Here is a 16187-nt window from a genome sequence, read left to right as displayed (position 1 = left end):
ATTGATTTTGAACGATAATTTTGCAGGATACAACAGTCTAGGTCGAAGTTATTTTTTTTTAGGGCTTGAAATACTTCACTCCAGGCTCTCCTTGATTTGAGGGTTTGTGTTAAGAAGTCTGCTGTGATTCTGAATGGGCTTTCCTTTGTAGGTGATTTGTTTCTTTTCTCTAACTGCGTGTAGGATTTTGTTCTTCTGTTGGGTTTCTGGGATCTTGACTATTATATGTCTAGGTGTAGATTTTTTTTGATCATGGCTAGTTGGAGTTCTATATGCCTCACTTATCTGTATGTCCATTTCTCCACCTCTGTTTGGGAAGTTTTCTATTATTACTTCTGTGAACAGTTTTTTTATGTCAGTTGTACTTTCTCCTGTTTTTTCGTGGACTCCTATCAGTCTTACGTTGTTCTTCTTTGCATCATCTAGCAGCTGCTGGATTGATTTCTGATGGTCCCTTGCTATGTTGAAGAAAACTCTGTTTTCATGGTCCTTCACTGCAATCCTGTCTTGTATATCTGATATTCTATCTTCAGATTCCCTTAATCTGTTCTGTATGTTTTCAGTGGAGTTTTTAATTTCCTGAATATCTGTTTGAATCTGTTTCATGGATTCCACTTCTTTCTTATGTTGGGCGATCATGGTTTCCATTTCTTTCTTATGCTGGGCATTCATGGCTTCCAGCATATTTCTGAGCTCATCTATTTTTTTTTTATCTGTTTCTGTTCTAGAGCCTCTAATCATGTCTTTCACTCTGCTCACCATCTCTGTAGTTACCTGGGAGATTATTTCTGTTTTGAATTTTTCTAGAGCTTCATTCATCTGTTTTGTTACCTCCTGTGCTATCAGTTCAGGGTTTCCACGTAGTTGATTATCGGACTTTTCCACCTCAATTTGCCTTTTGTGTGGTGGAAGTTGCCTTACTTAAATGTCTTCTCATTTTTGTTTATGGTACTATCCTTGGTTTAGTTCCTGGGTTAATACTTTGAAGTTTCTTATTGTAAGTATCTTTGTTGATGTATTTAGATCCCTTGTGGAATGATTGCTTCTCAGAGGTGTCTTCCAGATATAGCTGGTCTTTAGGTTTTGAGTCTCTGATGGCACTGAGGCTGTCTCATTTTCATTGTACCAGGAAGGACAACTGATTAGATCCATCGCAATACCTTAGCCCAAGTGATACAATTAGCAACACAATAGCATCAAGTACCTCTTAGAAAATGACAATTTGTGGTAGTTATTAATCTATCACCTTTGACTGTGAGAATTAAATCAAAATCAAGGACCAACCCAACTTATGTTTATAGTGAATAAACCCTTCAATATGGCAACTTTACCCTTCAGAATGGGGAGTTAGAAGGAGTTGGGGACGGAGGGATAGGTAGGTATAAGGATAGGGGAAGGTTAGCAGTGAGGCCAGAGGACACAGGTGAGAGAAGGAAAGAGAAAAAAAGAAGAATAAAGAAGAAATATGAATTAGGGCCAGAGTAGGAACATGAAGTGAGATGAAGAACACTGTGGGACAGCAAGGGAGTGAGGGAGGGAGGGAGAGAGAGAGGGAGAGGGAGAGGGAGGGGAGAGAGAGAGAAGAAAAAAGAAAGAAAAAAGAGAAAAATAAAATTTAAAAGAGTAGCTAAGAAAGGAAAAAAGTTAAAAATAACAGCAAAAAAAAAATAGTGGTAATTTTGAAAATAACAAATAAAAGATAAAAATGAAGGGACTCCTTCAGGGTATGTCTCTTCTGTCACAATAGACAACTTGGGCAGAAGTGTGCAGTTATAAGTCAATGAGTCTCAGCCAGTCACAGACCTGTGAGATTCAGGCAGATTTCTGGCTGCAAGTCCCAAGGTGAGCTCCCTGTCCTCCTGTAGGGTTGAACTCTGCAAGGTTCTATTGCAGGTTCCAGCTGCCTTTCCCCTGGAGATAGTCCAGGTCCCGATGGGAGGTGATGATCCTTCTAACTTACCAAGTACGGTGGTCTGGTGTGCCTGTACTGCAGAGATTCTCTTCATTTTTCCAGTGGGCTTCAGTTATCATCAGGGAGCCTGAGAGAGGCCCTCTCTCTCTTGTTCACTTCTGCAGTTCAGGACAATGGCCTTTATGTCCCCCTGTGCCTCTGTAGTGTGGAACCAAGTAGCCGCACAGCCAAGAGGCCAGAGGCGGGGCCGGGGTGGGGTGGGGGGGCTGGCTGGCACTGTTGTTGTAGGCGTCCGCGTGGCTCCACAGGCGGCTGGTCTCACACAGACCATTTTCATAAAATCTGTCATGAATCTTCGCTGTCAATACCCCCACCTCATGTCAGGCCCAGAAAATCACTGTTCTCACCATAGATTACTTTTGCCAGTTACGCAATTTCATGTAAAGGATCTTTTCTGTACAGAGTCCACCAAAAATTGTACACACACTTCAGCAGTTTGCCATACTAATGAATGTCTGGAAGCGAATGCCTACCTCTTGAGCACCTCTTGTAATTGTAGAGGCCAAAATTAACTTGCACTAATCTCATGATGTCTCAATAAATTTAATATTAAAATATTTATACAAGTTTTTTCCCCCTGATATATACATGTTTTTGGTGGACTCTATATATACTAAGTCTGGCTTCCTTCCCTTAGCATAGTGTCCTTAAGATTCATTCATGTTGTTTGTATCAGTTCTTCATTTTTATTGCTGTGTTTTATTTAACGGCTGTTAGAACAGTTTTTCTATTCACTTGTTGAAGAATAAGCAGTCTTTTAGTGTATTTTTCCCCATTGCTTATAGATAATCTAGGTTGCTTTTTTTTTTTTGTAGTGTTTATTAAACTTTATTAGAAACTGCCCAGTTGATTTCCAAAGTGGTTGTATCAATTTGTATTCCTGTTAGTAATACATGAGAATTGCCGAGTCCTCAGTAGCATTCCCTCTTGGTAGTCTTTTTAATTTTTGCCATTTTAGTGGATGTGTACTATGGATTAATCTCACCATCGATTAAATAGCATTTCCCTTGTGAATGATAGTTTTGAGCATTTTTTCAAGTGTTTATTGGCCATACTTAAGGTCTTTTTAGTAAAGTCTTTTCAAATGTTTTGCCAGTTTTTCAAATTGTATTGCCATTAGTATGTTTTGGGAATTCTTTTGTTTGTTTGTTTTTTTGGTTTTTTTGTTTTTGTTTTTGTTTTGGTACCGGGGATCAAACTTGAAGGGAATTCTTTATTTTGTACACTAGTCCTTTATTAAATGTATGATGTTTATTATTTCAATTTCTTATGGTTTATCCTTCCAAGAAGAAAGTTATTAATTTTGATTGAGACCATTTTATAATTTTTTTCCTCCTACAGTTTTTTATTTTAAGAAATCTTTGACTTCCTGAGGTTGTAAAGATTATTCTTTTAGTTTTGTAGTTTTGACTTGATCCATTCTGTTATTTTTTATGTTTTATGGGTAATGGGGTGAAAGTTCTTTTTCTCATATGGGCATCCAGTTTTTCCAGCATCATTTGTTGAATGGACTCTTTTATATTTCTCCATTGAATTTCCTTGGAATCTTTGAAAAGTCAGTCAAATTCGTATGTGGAAAGCTTTTTATATTTTGATATAAACTTGTTTTGTTTAATACTGTGTGTTGAACCCCAGGACATTGTACATGCTAGACAAACTTCTGCTACTAAGCTACATCCCCTGCCCTTCCACTAAATCTTAATAGAAAAAGTCTATCATTTTTGCTCATCATTTTTTAAAATGAGAATCTTAAAAATATTTTTATTTAGACTAATTATTAAATCAAATTAATTATATAATGTTTAAATTGCCAACATCTGAATATCTTTAAAATTTTTAAAATACAAAATAAAATAGAAATTCCCTGCCTTTTTGTGCAACACATTGATTTTAAAGTTTTGTATTCATTGTGGTTTTTAAAAAGGTTGGTAGTCGATGGAAAGATGTGGTCTCCAAGTGCATTCGGTGCCACTTCCAGCCACTGCTTTTGTTCTACGCAAACCCAGATGGCACAGCAGTTTCTACTGAAGGTGCACTCAGGCAGGTTGTCAACTGGTCACATTACAAACCTGCTGCAGAAAATATGGGTAATTCTTTTAAAAAATATTTTTGGTGTCTTTCTAGATAAAAATCACCGAGGAATACTTACATTAGTGTAAAGTGAATCCTGAGAGTAATTTCCAAATTGAGTTTCAGTAAAGTGGGGTTCAGGAAAATTTGATGCTCTTTGTTAATCTTTTGAGAGGAACCTATCCCTGTCAATGCCTCGGAAGCACCTTTAGGAGTTACCCACTGTCATGGTCACATAGGCAAGAGAGAGGCTGATAGCTCTTCGTAGCAGCAAATATTGAGATTTAAAATGATTCAGTAAACTGGAACAGTCCAAAGCAGCTAGGCCATTTTTTGATATATTATAAAGCTTCTACAAATCCTTAAGGCATATCAGTCCACTAAGTTTTAAGTAATTTTGTTGACATTATTAAGAATATCTAAACAAGTTGAATAATTCTGTTAAATATTTGGAAATCTATTTTTTCCTACATCTGCACAAATATGGTTTAGATATAACGTAACAGGAAAAAGTTCTTAGTACTCTTTTTGGCTTTAATATTGTAATCAATAGTGATAATCTACTAGTATATCTTCTTACTGATAGAGAAGAAAGGAATTTTTTTATTACAATTACTTAGTACTTGTTGTGCTATCCTAGACACACTAGAGGAACATAAAAATAAATAAAATATAGAATCTGCCAAGTACAGTAACTAGTAACTGGAAAGAAAGTAATTGCATTGACATGTGCTTCAACTTCACTGAGTATAGCACTGACTCATCACCTGACTTCCCTGGGTTTTAGTTCTTCTGTATAATAGTGGAGGAGTAGATGATCTTACAGTATACATCACCAAGGTAGTGATGGATCAAATTGGCTGGGACATCAGCTGGAGACATACATTAAAATTAAGGTGCCCTTGAGCAATCTTAGCTTCTGCCTCGGGAACCAAAAGTGGCTGCAGAGACCAGTAAAATCCTCTCTCTAAATCAGAAGTTATCCCAAATAAAATTTGTTCATGAAATTAAAAAAAAAAAGAATATCTAAAAAGATGATTCAAACACCTTTTCTAAGGTGAGGGAAGGAAGGGAATAATATAGTTTTGTTTATCTTTTTAAGGATGTGAAAAGCCTGCAATTTATAATTCTGATAATTCTAAAGAAAATGGTTTTAGTGATCAAGCAAAACAGAGAGATAATCACAAACTTCAGACCACTAATATTTCATCATTTAGTCGGAGCCACATTCAGACAAGCGGTGGTAGAGGACCAGGTGCATGTTTAAATTGTCGTTTTTACATTGTCCAATAGGGTTTAAGTTTTTTCTTTTCCTCAGTTACTGAATCTATAATTCCTATTTATAGCTGTACAGAAGGAGGGTGCTCAATTAGCTTTCCTTGACCACAAAAAGAAAATAAGAAGTAGATTTATGTCTTTTGATGCCTGTATTTCTCTGAGAGCTGTAGTTTTATGAGAGCAATTTGACTTGACAAGCTGTTGAGTTTCTCCATGCTCTCAGAGCTGCAGTAGGCCTGAGGTAATCTGAATGATTGCCAAAGAAGGCTATAATGTGGCCTTTCCTTCGAGGAGATAATAATCAACTTGAAAAATAAAAACATCAGTTAATAATGTGGGTTACATGCCAAAATTAAAATTATCTTTAGTGAATGCAACTGTAGTTCAAAGTTACTCTAACTGTAGTTTGTTCTTACCCTCATTTTTATTCAACTCTCTTGTTATTATCCTCTCATGACTTTAATTTTCACAAGCCAAGTTGCATGACTTGGTTCTCAAATGTGACATCACAGTACTGCGTGTAGTTATGGTTTAAAAATACATATAATTCTTTAAAAAAATAAAAATTTTAAAATAAAAGTACATAAAATTTTTAATTGGGTATTCAGGATGATTTTACTAGCAGCTTTTAAATATGTTAATGAAATAATGTCTATAAATGTAACTCAGTTAAGAGTATTATTAGGCAGAATAATAATTATCAACAAAGAAATACAATAAAGACTGAAAAAATTTTAATGAAGGCTGGAGTATGGCCTTAGTTGTGGAGCACTTGCCTAACTTGCTCAAAGTTCAGTCCCTAACATTGCCAAGAAAAAAAATTCTTAGTAAAACTGTATCTTTTTCTTATATTTTGTTGATACTCTTAGAGTAAACATTTTATTTTTTTTCAGTAGAAACCTACTTTAAGCCTAGAAATAATGTGTATGCCCTTTGACAAGACAGCTTGGGTTCATACTCCCAGTTCTACATCTACAAACTACATGAACTTGGCCTCAGTTTCCTTACCTGAAGTAGAAATAGCAATTGTAGCTACCTTATAGAATTACATCAGTAAGACACTTAACATACTGTCCAGTGACCACTGTGTTAGTTTGACCTCTCATTATCTTAATGGCAGGCTTCTTTTTTTCTCCTCACTTGCTTTAGGGACTACACAAGATGTTTTGATGTGTTTTGTTTTTTAAAAGATAGCATGTGTCTCCAGTGTCAGGGAAAGTCATTTGAATTTTTAGTTAAGCATAGAGATGAGTTTATTGTATACTTCAAAAAAAAAAAAATAGAATCTTAACATTTTTAGTTTAATTTTTACTTTTGTTGAAAAATTTGAAAACTGATCTATATGATTTTAAGAATGATTTCTTTTACAGTTAAATTAAGCCACAATGATCAAAGGGAAAAGATGAAAGACATTTCCCGAGAATGTGCTCTGAAAGCCATTGAACAGAAAAACTTACTTTCTTTACAAAGAAGAGATTTAGAAAAGGGACAAAGGAAAGATGTAGGCCGACATAAAGGTAAGAGCTTATAGCATTCATTTTAAAGTGATTGCTAGAAAGCTTATTTTAAAAAAGAGCTTTATAACTTTAATATACTTTAATATAGTGTCTGTATATTTACTTATATTTTATATATTATATACTTAGTATATTTTATATGTTTTTCAGATTTCTTTAATGTACCTACACCAGATCTTAAAGTGCAAACTTTTCCTTGCTCTTATTCTAACTGGACAGTAGTGTTTGTATTTTGATGTTTTAACTTTACTTTTATTTATAAATGCAATTCACTCATATGTTGCATTCAAATAATAAAATTGTAAAAGTCTTTTTATTGACACAGCATAATTTAATTGATACTGATAGACTTTAATTTGATTAGCTGGTGGCATCCTTTCACCTGTGCTTTTGTATATTTTTGTGAATAGCCATAGGGTAAAATTCTTTCAGAGGAATTGCTGGGTCAGGGAACATATAGTTCTCATTTTGACCAATAGGACTTAGTTGCCATCCTGAAAGATTAAACTAGTCTGCACTCCCACAAATGGTGATAGCATATCTCTTCACTCAGCAGCAATTAGTTCTATAAAGTTTTAAATATTTACCAATAGAAGAGATGGAAAATATTTTGTGATGATTGTTCATTATGACTAAGAATGCTTAGTTTAAAAATTTCTTTTATCTTAGAATCTACCTTAGAATCTTATCTTATGATCTACCTTTTTTTAAAAGTCCATTTCTTCTATAGTGTCTCCTATTAAGTATAAATAGGAACTGGTAAAGCACTTTTCAAATCGCAAAGCAGTAGAATATAATTTAATTTTATTTAGCTGTGATGGCTGGCTTCTCAAGTTTAGTTTATGATTATAACATTGCTCTAAGGGATAATTAATTCATTTGTGTCTTTAATCTTCATCATCATCGTCGTCGTCGTCATCATCATCGTTGTTGTTGTTCTTTAGATTTAGTTGACGAAAACCTCCCACATTTCAAGTCTGGATCACCTCCTGCCCCAAATAGCTTTAGACAATATGAGAATCCACATCTATATCACAGTCAAGGAAGAGGACCCTATAAATATGACCGAATTTCCCATCAGAGTCAAGCTTCTGGACAAGTAACAACTTCAGGCAAATCTCAGATTCTTGTTCCAGGAGAGAAAATAACAGGCAAAGTTAAGAATGACATTGGCACTGGATATGATACAGACAGTAGCCAAGATTCTAGGGATAAAGGAAGTGGCTGTAACAGCAACAGTAAAAGCCGGAACCGAGGTTGGAAACCTATGAGAGAAACATTAAATGTCGATAGTGTTTTTAGTGAAAGTGAAAAAAGGCAACATAGTCCAAGACATAAGTCAAATGGCAGTAACAAACCTAAAGGAAGGAAGGATCAGAGTTTTAGTAACTGGCCAAAAGAGAATCCAAGGCAGAAAGGTTTAATAACCATATATGAAGATGAAATGAAACAGGAAATAGGAAGCAGAAGTTCCCTTGAATCTAATGGAAAAGGAGCAGAGAAAAATAAAGGCGTCATAGAGAGTAAAGTTCAGGGTGAAAACTGGCAGATGCAGAGGACCGAATCTGGATATGAAAGCAGTGATCACATCAGTAATGGATCTGCCAGTTTGGACTCACCTGTTATTGATGGAAATGATACAGTAACGGATGTCTGTGGTGATAAAGAACTGGTATCTTTCAGGTAATACACAAATTGAATGAATGATTTTCTCCTCACATTCCTCTCTATTTGAATTTTCAAAGTTTGGGGTCAACCATAGAAAAGATTATTAAAGAAACCTAAGCTATCACAGTTTTTAGTTATTTCCTGACTTCAAAAATAACATCTATTTATTTTTAGGAAATTTGGAAAGTAAGAAGTCCATGGCCATTGTTTCTGTCACTGTCAATTATTGATTTCTACTACAGGTTTTTAAAGTATAGACTTAAATTGGCTTCACCTCTGTTAATAAGCTGATTGTTTAATTCTTCAATCTGTATGAACCTCATTATCTCATTGCTATCATTTTAACTCTGAACTGGAGCTGTTTTCTGCTGTTACAATCCAGTGCCCTGGAAGAGATATTTTCCCTTTAGCAAATATTTAAATAAATTTAGCCAAATAACTACATTTGTATTCAGTTAATTAATTTTGAATATGTAAATTCATTACTATTGTAATGTATATTTGAACTTCTTTTTGTAACTTCTAAAACATGCTTCTCGGTTAGTGGCTGATTACTTAGCACTTTTTGTACTTTTAATCCTTTTAAAACACATTAGCTTGTGTTTGACCACATTCATAAGTAAAAAGCTAGATTTTAAAAATTAGTCATGTTTTAATAAAGTAATTGTTTCTGTACAAAATTAAGGACATTTTTTCCCAGGCAGGGTAATTTTATGTCATTTTTGGTAAGAAGTAGCCAGAAGTAGTAGCCAGGACAGGCCATTGTAACCAAATGGACTTGCATTTTAATTATTGGGCAAATTAATTTGATTTTCATGGCCTCATCTTCTATTGTAACAGGATTATAACTACTTTTAAATGCTGTGGGATGTAAATTAAATAAGGTACATTAAACCTATAGGATATTGTGTGACATATAATTTTTAAAAGGTTTTTCTTTTCTTTTTCTTAAAGCAAACTAATCCATAATAATTGATGTGTTTGGTGTGTTGTTCTGTTTTTCTAGTGACCAAATTAAGACAGCCAGCGTAAATATAGAACATGTGGACTATACCTCCCATCAGAACAAAAACCACTTGGAAGGTAAACGTTTTACTTTACTATACTGTATTAGTTGCAGTAAAGAATAAATTATAGTAATTTATTTTTTCTTGTTATGATGTACCTAAAAGACTATATAGCTATAAAATTATTTTTAAATAACTTTAAATATCAAAAAATGAATTTTTTATTAAGACAATATATGTATCATATTGTAATAAAATATAAAAAGGAAGAAATCAAACTGTTATATGTGTATATTTTCTATTCATGCTGTAGTTTTGACATCGTTGATTAGTTAAATATGCTTTTGAAGTTTATAGCCTCTTCAGATGTACTTTTTAGATATGTCTTTAATGTTACAGCATTAAAGTATTAGAATGCTTGCTTTTGGGCTGGAGATTTAGCTCAGTGGTTTCACCGTCTGCCGTGCAAGCACAAGGACCCGAGTTCGATTCCTGGTACCCAAAAAACCCAAACAAACATAGAATGCTTGCTTTTTCTACATAATGAAATCTTTGAATTCCCTGAACCACAGTAGCAGCTTGCATTTTAAGTTTCCATAGGAGAGACTTTTCAATACATTGCTTTTGATACATATCTTGACAACAGTGATTTGGGACTCAAATAGGCAGGAGTATCTATCTTTGGCAGTTTCTTAAACATTTTATTTTTACTTAAGAGGTGGCATGTTTCTATGTTTGCAAAGAAAAAGGTTTATAGACTATTGATCTTTTTTACTTTATTTCCCCTCTCCATTTTTAAAATAACAGACATGTGAGATAGGCACACAAAGAGTGGTCCATTTTTCCCTTAGATAAGAATAAAGATAATGGGAATAGCTCAGTTGTGCTGCACCTGCCTTGCAAGTGCAAGGCCCTGAGTTCAATCCCCAGTATGGAAAAAAAACCAAAAAACAAAGAAGATAAGGATAGTCATGTTGTTGATAAGTTTATGAGTAACAGAGAAAGAAGGAAAGTAGTAGTAGAGTTTGTCCTTGAAGGGTTTTCATGGATGGGAATGACTATTTCAGACAGTGAGCAAAGGGGGACTGGCCCAAGGTGGTCTAGGTTCTAGGTCACGGAGTAGCAGTAACTTCAGGATCTGTCTTGTTGTTCCAAGTTTGTTTCTTGCTTATGATGCATGTCTAGTGGAAGTCAGCATGGAGTATCTTCTAGGCATCACTGGGCCCTAGACTAATAATGGGTTAGAAGGAGGATACAAAACAGAATCATTTGTAAACTCTTTAACACTTCAAACCAGAAATGATACAGTGGACTTGTACTTAAAACCTACTGGCCAAGGCATATCTTTTAACCAGGCCTAATTTCAAGAAGGGTAGAAAAGTGCAGTCTTGTCGGTGAATAGAAGGATGTGTACAGCTCTGATGATTGCCATAGGGGTTAAGAATACAGTAAAGAAAGATTGATTAGTAACATTCTGGAAAAATTCGGTTGAGAAATAATAAATATATGATCACGTAGCATTATTATACGTGATTTGTTAGCAACAATAGCGTCTTGTAAGCAAAGAGTAAGTTTGAATGTATACAGGATACAGGATTGTTATTGGTAAGATATACCTGAGGAATTTGGGGGAGAGGAAAATAATAGCAAGAAGGTTATTGATGTAATCAAAGACAATGTTTTCAAGTTTTAAAATTCAGAGGGAAAAGGATATAATTTTCTGAGAAAAAAACAGCCATGTACAACAAACTTTAAAGTTTTTAGATTATTTTTAAAGTTAGACATTATTAATATGATTAATTATCCAATTATTTTGTTTTCATCAAATGTATAATATCAGAAGGAAACACTTATATTAAGGAAATAACTTTCCTTTCCCATGTTAAAATGCCTCACCTGTTTTAAAAATCTGATAAAAGTCAGAAACCAAATATTACAGGAAACAGTAAAGGCTTGGCTAGAAATCATAGCAAAAGTCAGTGAGTTAGAACAATAACTGCAAGTTAAGTAAATGATGCTTGTTTCCTGATAGTTACAAAACACACAAGGTCATTGAGATTTTAGTGGTCAGGAGTGCATTGCTCTAAGAGTTCTGCAGTGGTTTTCCCTATGAATATGAAAGAGTATGTATATAAAGCACCAGTTTAAAATTTGTTTTATTGTAGTAAAATATACATAACAAAATTTGCCATTCTGATTATTTTTAAGGGTATAGTTGAGGGACATTAAGTACTTTTACATTGTTGCACCTGTCACCACTGTCCACCTCTCACACTTTATGTTCTCATACTGGCACTGTCTCCCCATTAACAACTCATTTTCATTTTTCCCTTTCCCCCAGCCCCTGACAACCACCATTCTTTTTCTGTCCCTGAATTTGTCTCCTCTAGATGCCTCATATAGTGAGAATTATATGGTATTTGTCCTTTTGTATCTGGCTTCTATTGCACTCAGCTTACTAACTGTGTTTTTAACATATCAGAACTTCATTTCTTTTAAGGCTCAGTGACAATCTATTGTATGATATACTACATTTTGTTCAGTGTTTATCTGTTGATAGACATTTGAGTTGTTTTGGCTATTGTGAGTAGTGCTGCTATGACTGTTGGTTTGCAAATACCTGTTTAAGTTTTTTGGATACCCACAAGTGCAGTTGGATCCAGTGGTATTTCTATAATTAATGTTTTAAGGAATCATTATAATGTTTTCCACAGTCTTAGCACCATGTTGCATTCCCACCAGCAATACACAAGGGTTCCAATTTCCCCATATCTTTCCCAACACTTATTTTCTAATTTTTTGAAGTACTTTATAAGTTTGTGGCTAAAAATTTTCCCTGTGTGGTTTTTTTTTTTTTTTTTTTTACCAGGGATTGAACTCAGGTCCTTGCACTTGTGGGGCAGGCGATGGAACCACTGCGCTAAATCCCCAGCCATGTATGGTTTTTTTTCTTCCATAGGAAAAATTTAATTCTTTGTCATGGTATGATTTTCTTGGTTCTCTCCTTTTTCTTATTTACAAACTGAAGCACACTAACATTACTGGCCTGTAGAATGATTTTCTATCAGAGGCTGGAAGATTTTAAAACTTAAGGAGCCTTAGAATTGTTTTCATTTTTTGCCTGATACTTAACTGTTTTTAATATTAATCTGTACAAGTATTGATATTAAAGACCCAGAATCCATACTAATATCATTGTGATTGTTTTGTTGTTGTTTTCATTAACACAGAGAGGTATTACATAGCCTTTCCTGCTTGTGGCATTTTGGGTTCTGCTGCAAAAACTATCCCTACACTGTATAGAGCTATTATTTGGGAGCTATTATTTGCCAAAAGTGCCACAGTGCCATTTGCAATGTTTTAGTGCCTCTTTTAAAATGAATTTCTAGTGAAGGGATGTCAAATGCCTTAAATTCATAAGAAGATAGATAAAAGGATATGACTGATGATACATTCAAAAGCATGTGGTCAGAAGAAAGTGTGACATATTTGTATAACATAAGTGAGTTGGCATATCCAAGGCTAGAGTGCAAACAGAAATCATGTAGTAGTGAATGGCAAGAAGGATAACATTTAATCCTACAGAAAGTGGAGAGCTACAAAAGGACAAGGAGAGTGGCATATTGTAATTTGCATCTTAGAAGACTCTCTGGTAGCAGTGTAGAGCGTAAAGTCTGAGCAAAGGAAGAAAAATTAGATGACTATTATCATAGCCTAAGAAAGAAAAAGTAAGGGCATGAGGCAGTCCCAACATCCAGAAAGATTATTTGAGTGGTGACAAGCATATATGAGCAGGAGAATGAGTTGCCTTTTATGAAAGGCATACAGAATGAGGTAAAGAAAGCTGCAGTAGCCATATTTGAGTCTTGTAAAACTAACTAGATACACCACTTACCAAAATGGATATAGAGAGAAGGGACAGGTTTAGGGGATGGAAGGATGCCATATTTACTTTAGGATTTGTTGACTTCACCATTTAGTAAATAAATTTTATTAAGCAGGTGGGAACATAAATCTAGGGGTCAGGAAAAATGTTTATTTGGTATCCATCACCATATCTGGGAATTGAAAGCCACATACGTGGACAAGACCATTCAGAAAAACTGTAGATTACAGAGAAAAAAAGAGATGAAGTAGGTAAAACAGGCTTTGCTAAGGAAGAAAGGTGAGTCAGAGCTAAAGAGAAGGAGTAACTGCAGAAAGACATGAAAGAATACCAGAGAAGAAGTTACCCAGGAAAATCAGAAGTGGAGAATATAAGGGGAAGTATGAGCACACATGAAGCAGAATGAGGATTAAAAAGTGCCAGTTTGATTCACTGGTGATATAGTGAAAGCAGTGTCGAAAGAAAATTAGAAGTAGAAACAAAATGGAAGTAGAATTGCGGAATTTAGAATGTTGTAACTTGTAAATGGTTCAGGAAAAAGAAAGCTAAAATGCAAATATTAGGTGCTTCTAGATAAAGGAAGTTTAGGTATTCTTTGTACACTTCTGCACAGTTATTTCCAAACAAAATTGGAAAAAAAGATTACAGTAGAATTTAAAGGAAATAAAAAGGAAAAAGTGAAGTTTTTAAAAATCATTATTCTGAATAACAAAGAGGCAGTGCCTAAAGGAAAAATAAAATGTGCTTAGTTTTGATTTTATTATTTTTTCTTAAATGGACTGTCTTGGACATTTATATTGCAGAAGGCAAAGAACTGATGAAGTACAGAAGAGATGTGAAGAGCAGAACAGAATAATAATTGATGGATTAAGATCCTTGAAATAGTATTGGAAAGAAACAAAGAACATAGACTGGCAGGTTTTGGTTAGTTATTTGTATTAGCTGCTTTAGTTGAAGTAGTTCATACCTAGTGGACTCTTTTTTCACTATGAGGTAAGGTTATCTACTGAGATGAAATATGAGGATATTTACAGGTTATGAATAACAAATCACGAAGGAACTGTGAGGTCTTTGCCATTTGCTTGTAGCGTCTACAATAGTTGGCCTAATCACACTTGACGCTAAAAACCAGGATTAAATCATGTTGAGAATCCTCCTCTTGGAAATGACAAAAATAAAAGCAGTGAAAAAAATTTGTCAGTTTTCTTATTTCTTATTTAAAAATTCTATATCTTCTACTTTCTTAAATAAAATATACTATCTTTATGTTGTTAAATCCTAAAATTAACACATTTTTTAGAAGAGTTTACCTATGTGCCTGTTTGATAATTTTCTCTAAAATGTTTTTTGTAAACTACAGATTACTTTCATTTAAAATAAATACATTAGGAAGAGATACTTGATCAGTTGATTTTGTTTTGGTGCATTTTAAATGTTTTTCTGTAAGAGTTTCATAAACTATTGAAAGGCAGTTATTAATGCATAATTTCTTCTCTGTCACTGTAACCCAGTGCCAGCAGGTAGCTGTGTATTCTTTTAACTATAAACTTGCAATATTGAAATTTAATTTATAGCAAGATAGCAATATTTGCTTCTCCTTTAAATTATAATCCCACTGGAAGAAGTTACGATTCCTGCCTTTTATTTTGTAAAATTCCAAATTGTATGTGTCAGATAGATTATTACACATTAAATTATCTCTCTACTCTTTTTGTTATATGGTAAATTTAGCCAGAAATATTGATTTTTTAACCAGTTAAAAGTTTCATCATTTTTCTAAAGCATCAAATTTAATAAAGTGTATTATTTTGTCAATTGAGTCAGTGGCTAAATTACTGGTCTTTAATGCTTAGGATTTTTAATTATGGAATTAAAAATTGTAATTACCAGTATATCGCAAAATCTTACATAAGAGTGAAGATTACATTGTCTACACTGAAGTTGGGTTTTATTGTTTTATGAGTCTGATTTAAACTTAGGGTCAACTTTTCAGATAAAACATATACTTTGATTTCTTGAATATTTTACTATAAATTTTTTTCATGCAACTTCAAAATTAATTAAAACTTTTTTGTCATGACATTGAGGTTTCTTCTGTGCCAAGTGTTAAAATTGGGCTATCTTAGATTTGCAAAGAACCTGGAGCCAAAATTCCCCATGAAAACACATGGATGTCTATGTCAGCAGCAAAGAAAAATAACACATCTATTTTTAAATTGGAATTCTGAAGTCAAACCACTTGGTTGAATGCCTGCCATGGTAATATTAAGATTTCAAACATGTTTATAAAACCTCTGCTGCCTCCTGCTGTCCATTGTGTTAATACTTTAATAAGAGTATTTTTTTTTAAATTAAACTTTTTTCTTTCTCTTTTAAAAATTTTATTATATGTTGACATATTATAGTTGTGTATATTTATTAGGTAAAAAGAGCTAGTATGATTTTTTAATACAATGTGGAATATTAAACCAATATAATTAAATTCTTTCCTTTCTGTAAATTCCTTCTAAAACTTAATTTAGTAATTTACTTCTTGTAAATTTCTTAATTTAGTAATTTACTTTTTAAAAATTCCTTACCTTTTTGTAATTCCTTGCAAAACACAGCCTGATGGTAATCAAATATTGATTTTTTTCATAAAATTATACATATTTTAATAAACTATAGATTCCAGTTTAAGTTTGAGTAACCATGTTTTTAATGTACCAAAAATTTCAGTTTAGGGATTAGAAGAGCATCTAAGATAAAATTCTCTCTTACCATTTAAAAAATAAGTCACTGCTTTAAAA

General features: G+C 33.6%; 1 protein-coding gene across 3 annotated transcripts in view; it reads left to right on the top strand.

Moving 5' to 3' along the window:
• LOC101711459 (ubiquitin carboxyl-terminal hydrolase 53) overlaps window positions 1–15867 on the top strand; it is a 38398-nt gene extending 22531 nt beyond the window's left edge. Inside the window, exons 8-13 of one of the 3 annotated variants that reach the window (XM_087193227.1) lie at window positions 3897–4059; window positions 5145–5297; window positions 6691–6837; window positions 7782–8520; window positions 9512–9588; window positions 14202–15867. In XM_087193227.1, the coding sequence (XP_087049353.1) occupies window positions 3897–4059; window positions 5145–5297; window positions 6691–6837; window positions 7782–8520; window positions 9512–9588; window positions 14202–14254 (1332 nt within the window). In that variant the 3' untranslated portion in view covers window positions 14255–15867. The remainder of the gene's footprint in view (window positions 1–3896; window positions 4060–5144; window positions 5298–6690; window positions 6838–7781; window positions 8521–9511; window positions 9589–14201) is intronic. The other 2 variants (XM_087193226.1, XM_087193228.1) reach the window with 2 other exon arrangements.
• The last annotated feature ends 320 nt before the right edge of the window (window positions 15868–16187 follow it).

The sequence above is a fragment of the Heterocephalus glaber genome, unplaced genomic scaffold (genome assembly GCF_053883595.1).
Source record: "Heterocephalus glaber isolate CG9 unplaced genomic scaffold, H.glaber_assembly_v1.0 deba00001582, whole genome shotgun sequence".
NCBI lineage: Eukaryota > Metazoa > Chordata > Mammalia > Rodentia > Bathyergidae > Heterocephalus > Heterocephalus glaber.
The sequence above is the reverse complement of the archived record's forward strand: the minus strand, read 5'-3'. Positions and strand labels throughout refer to the sequence as shown.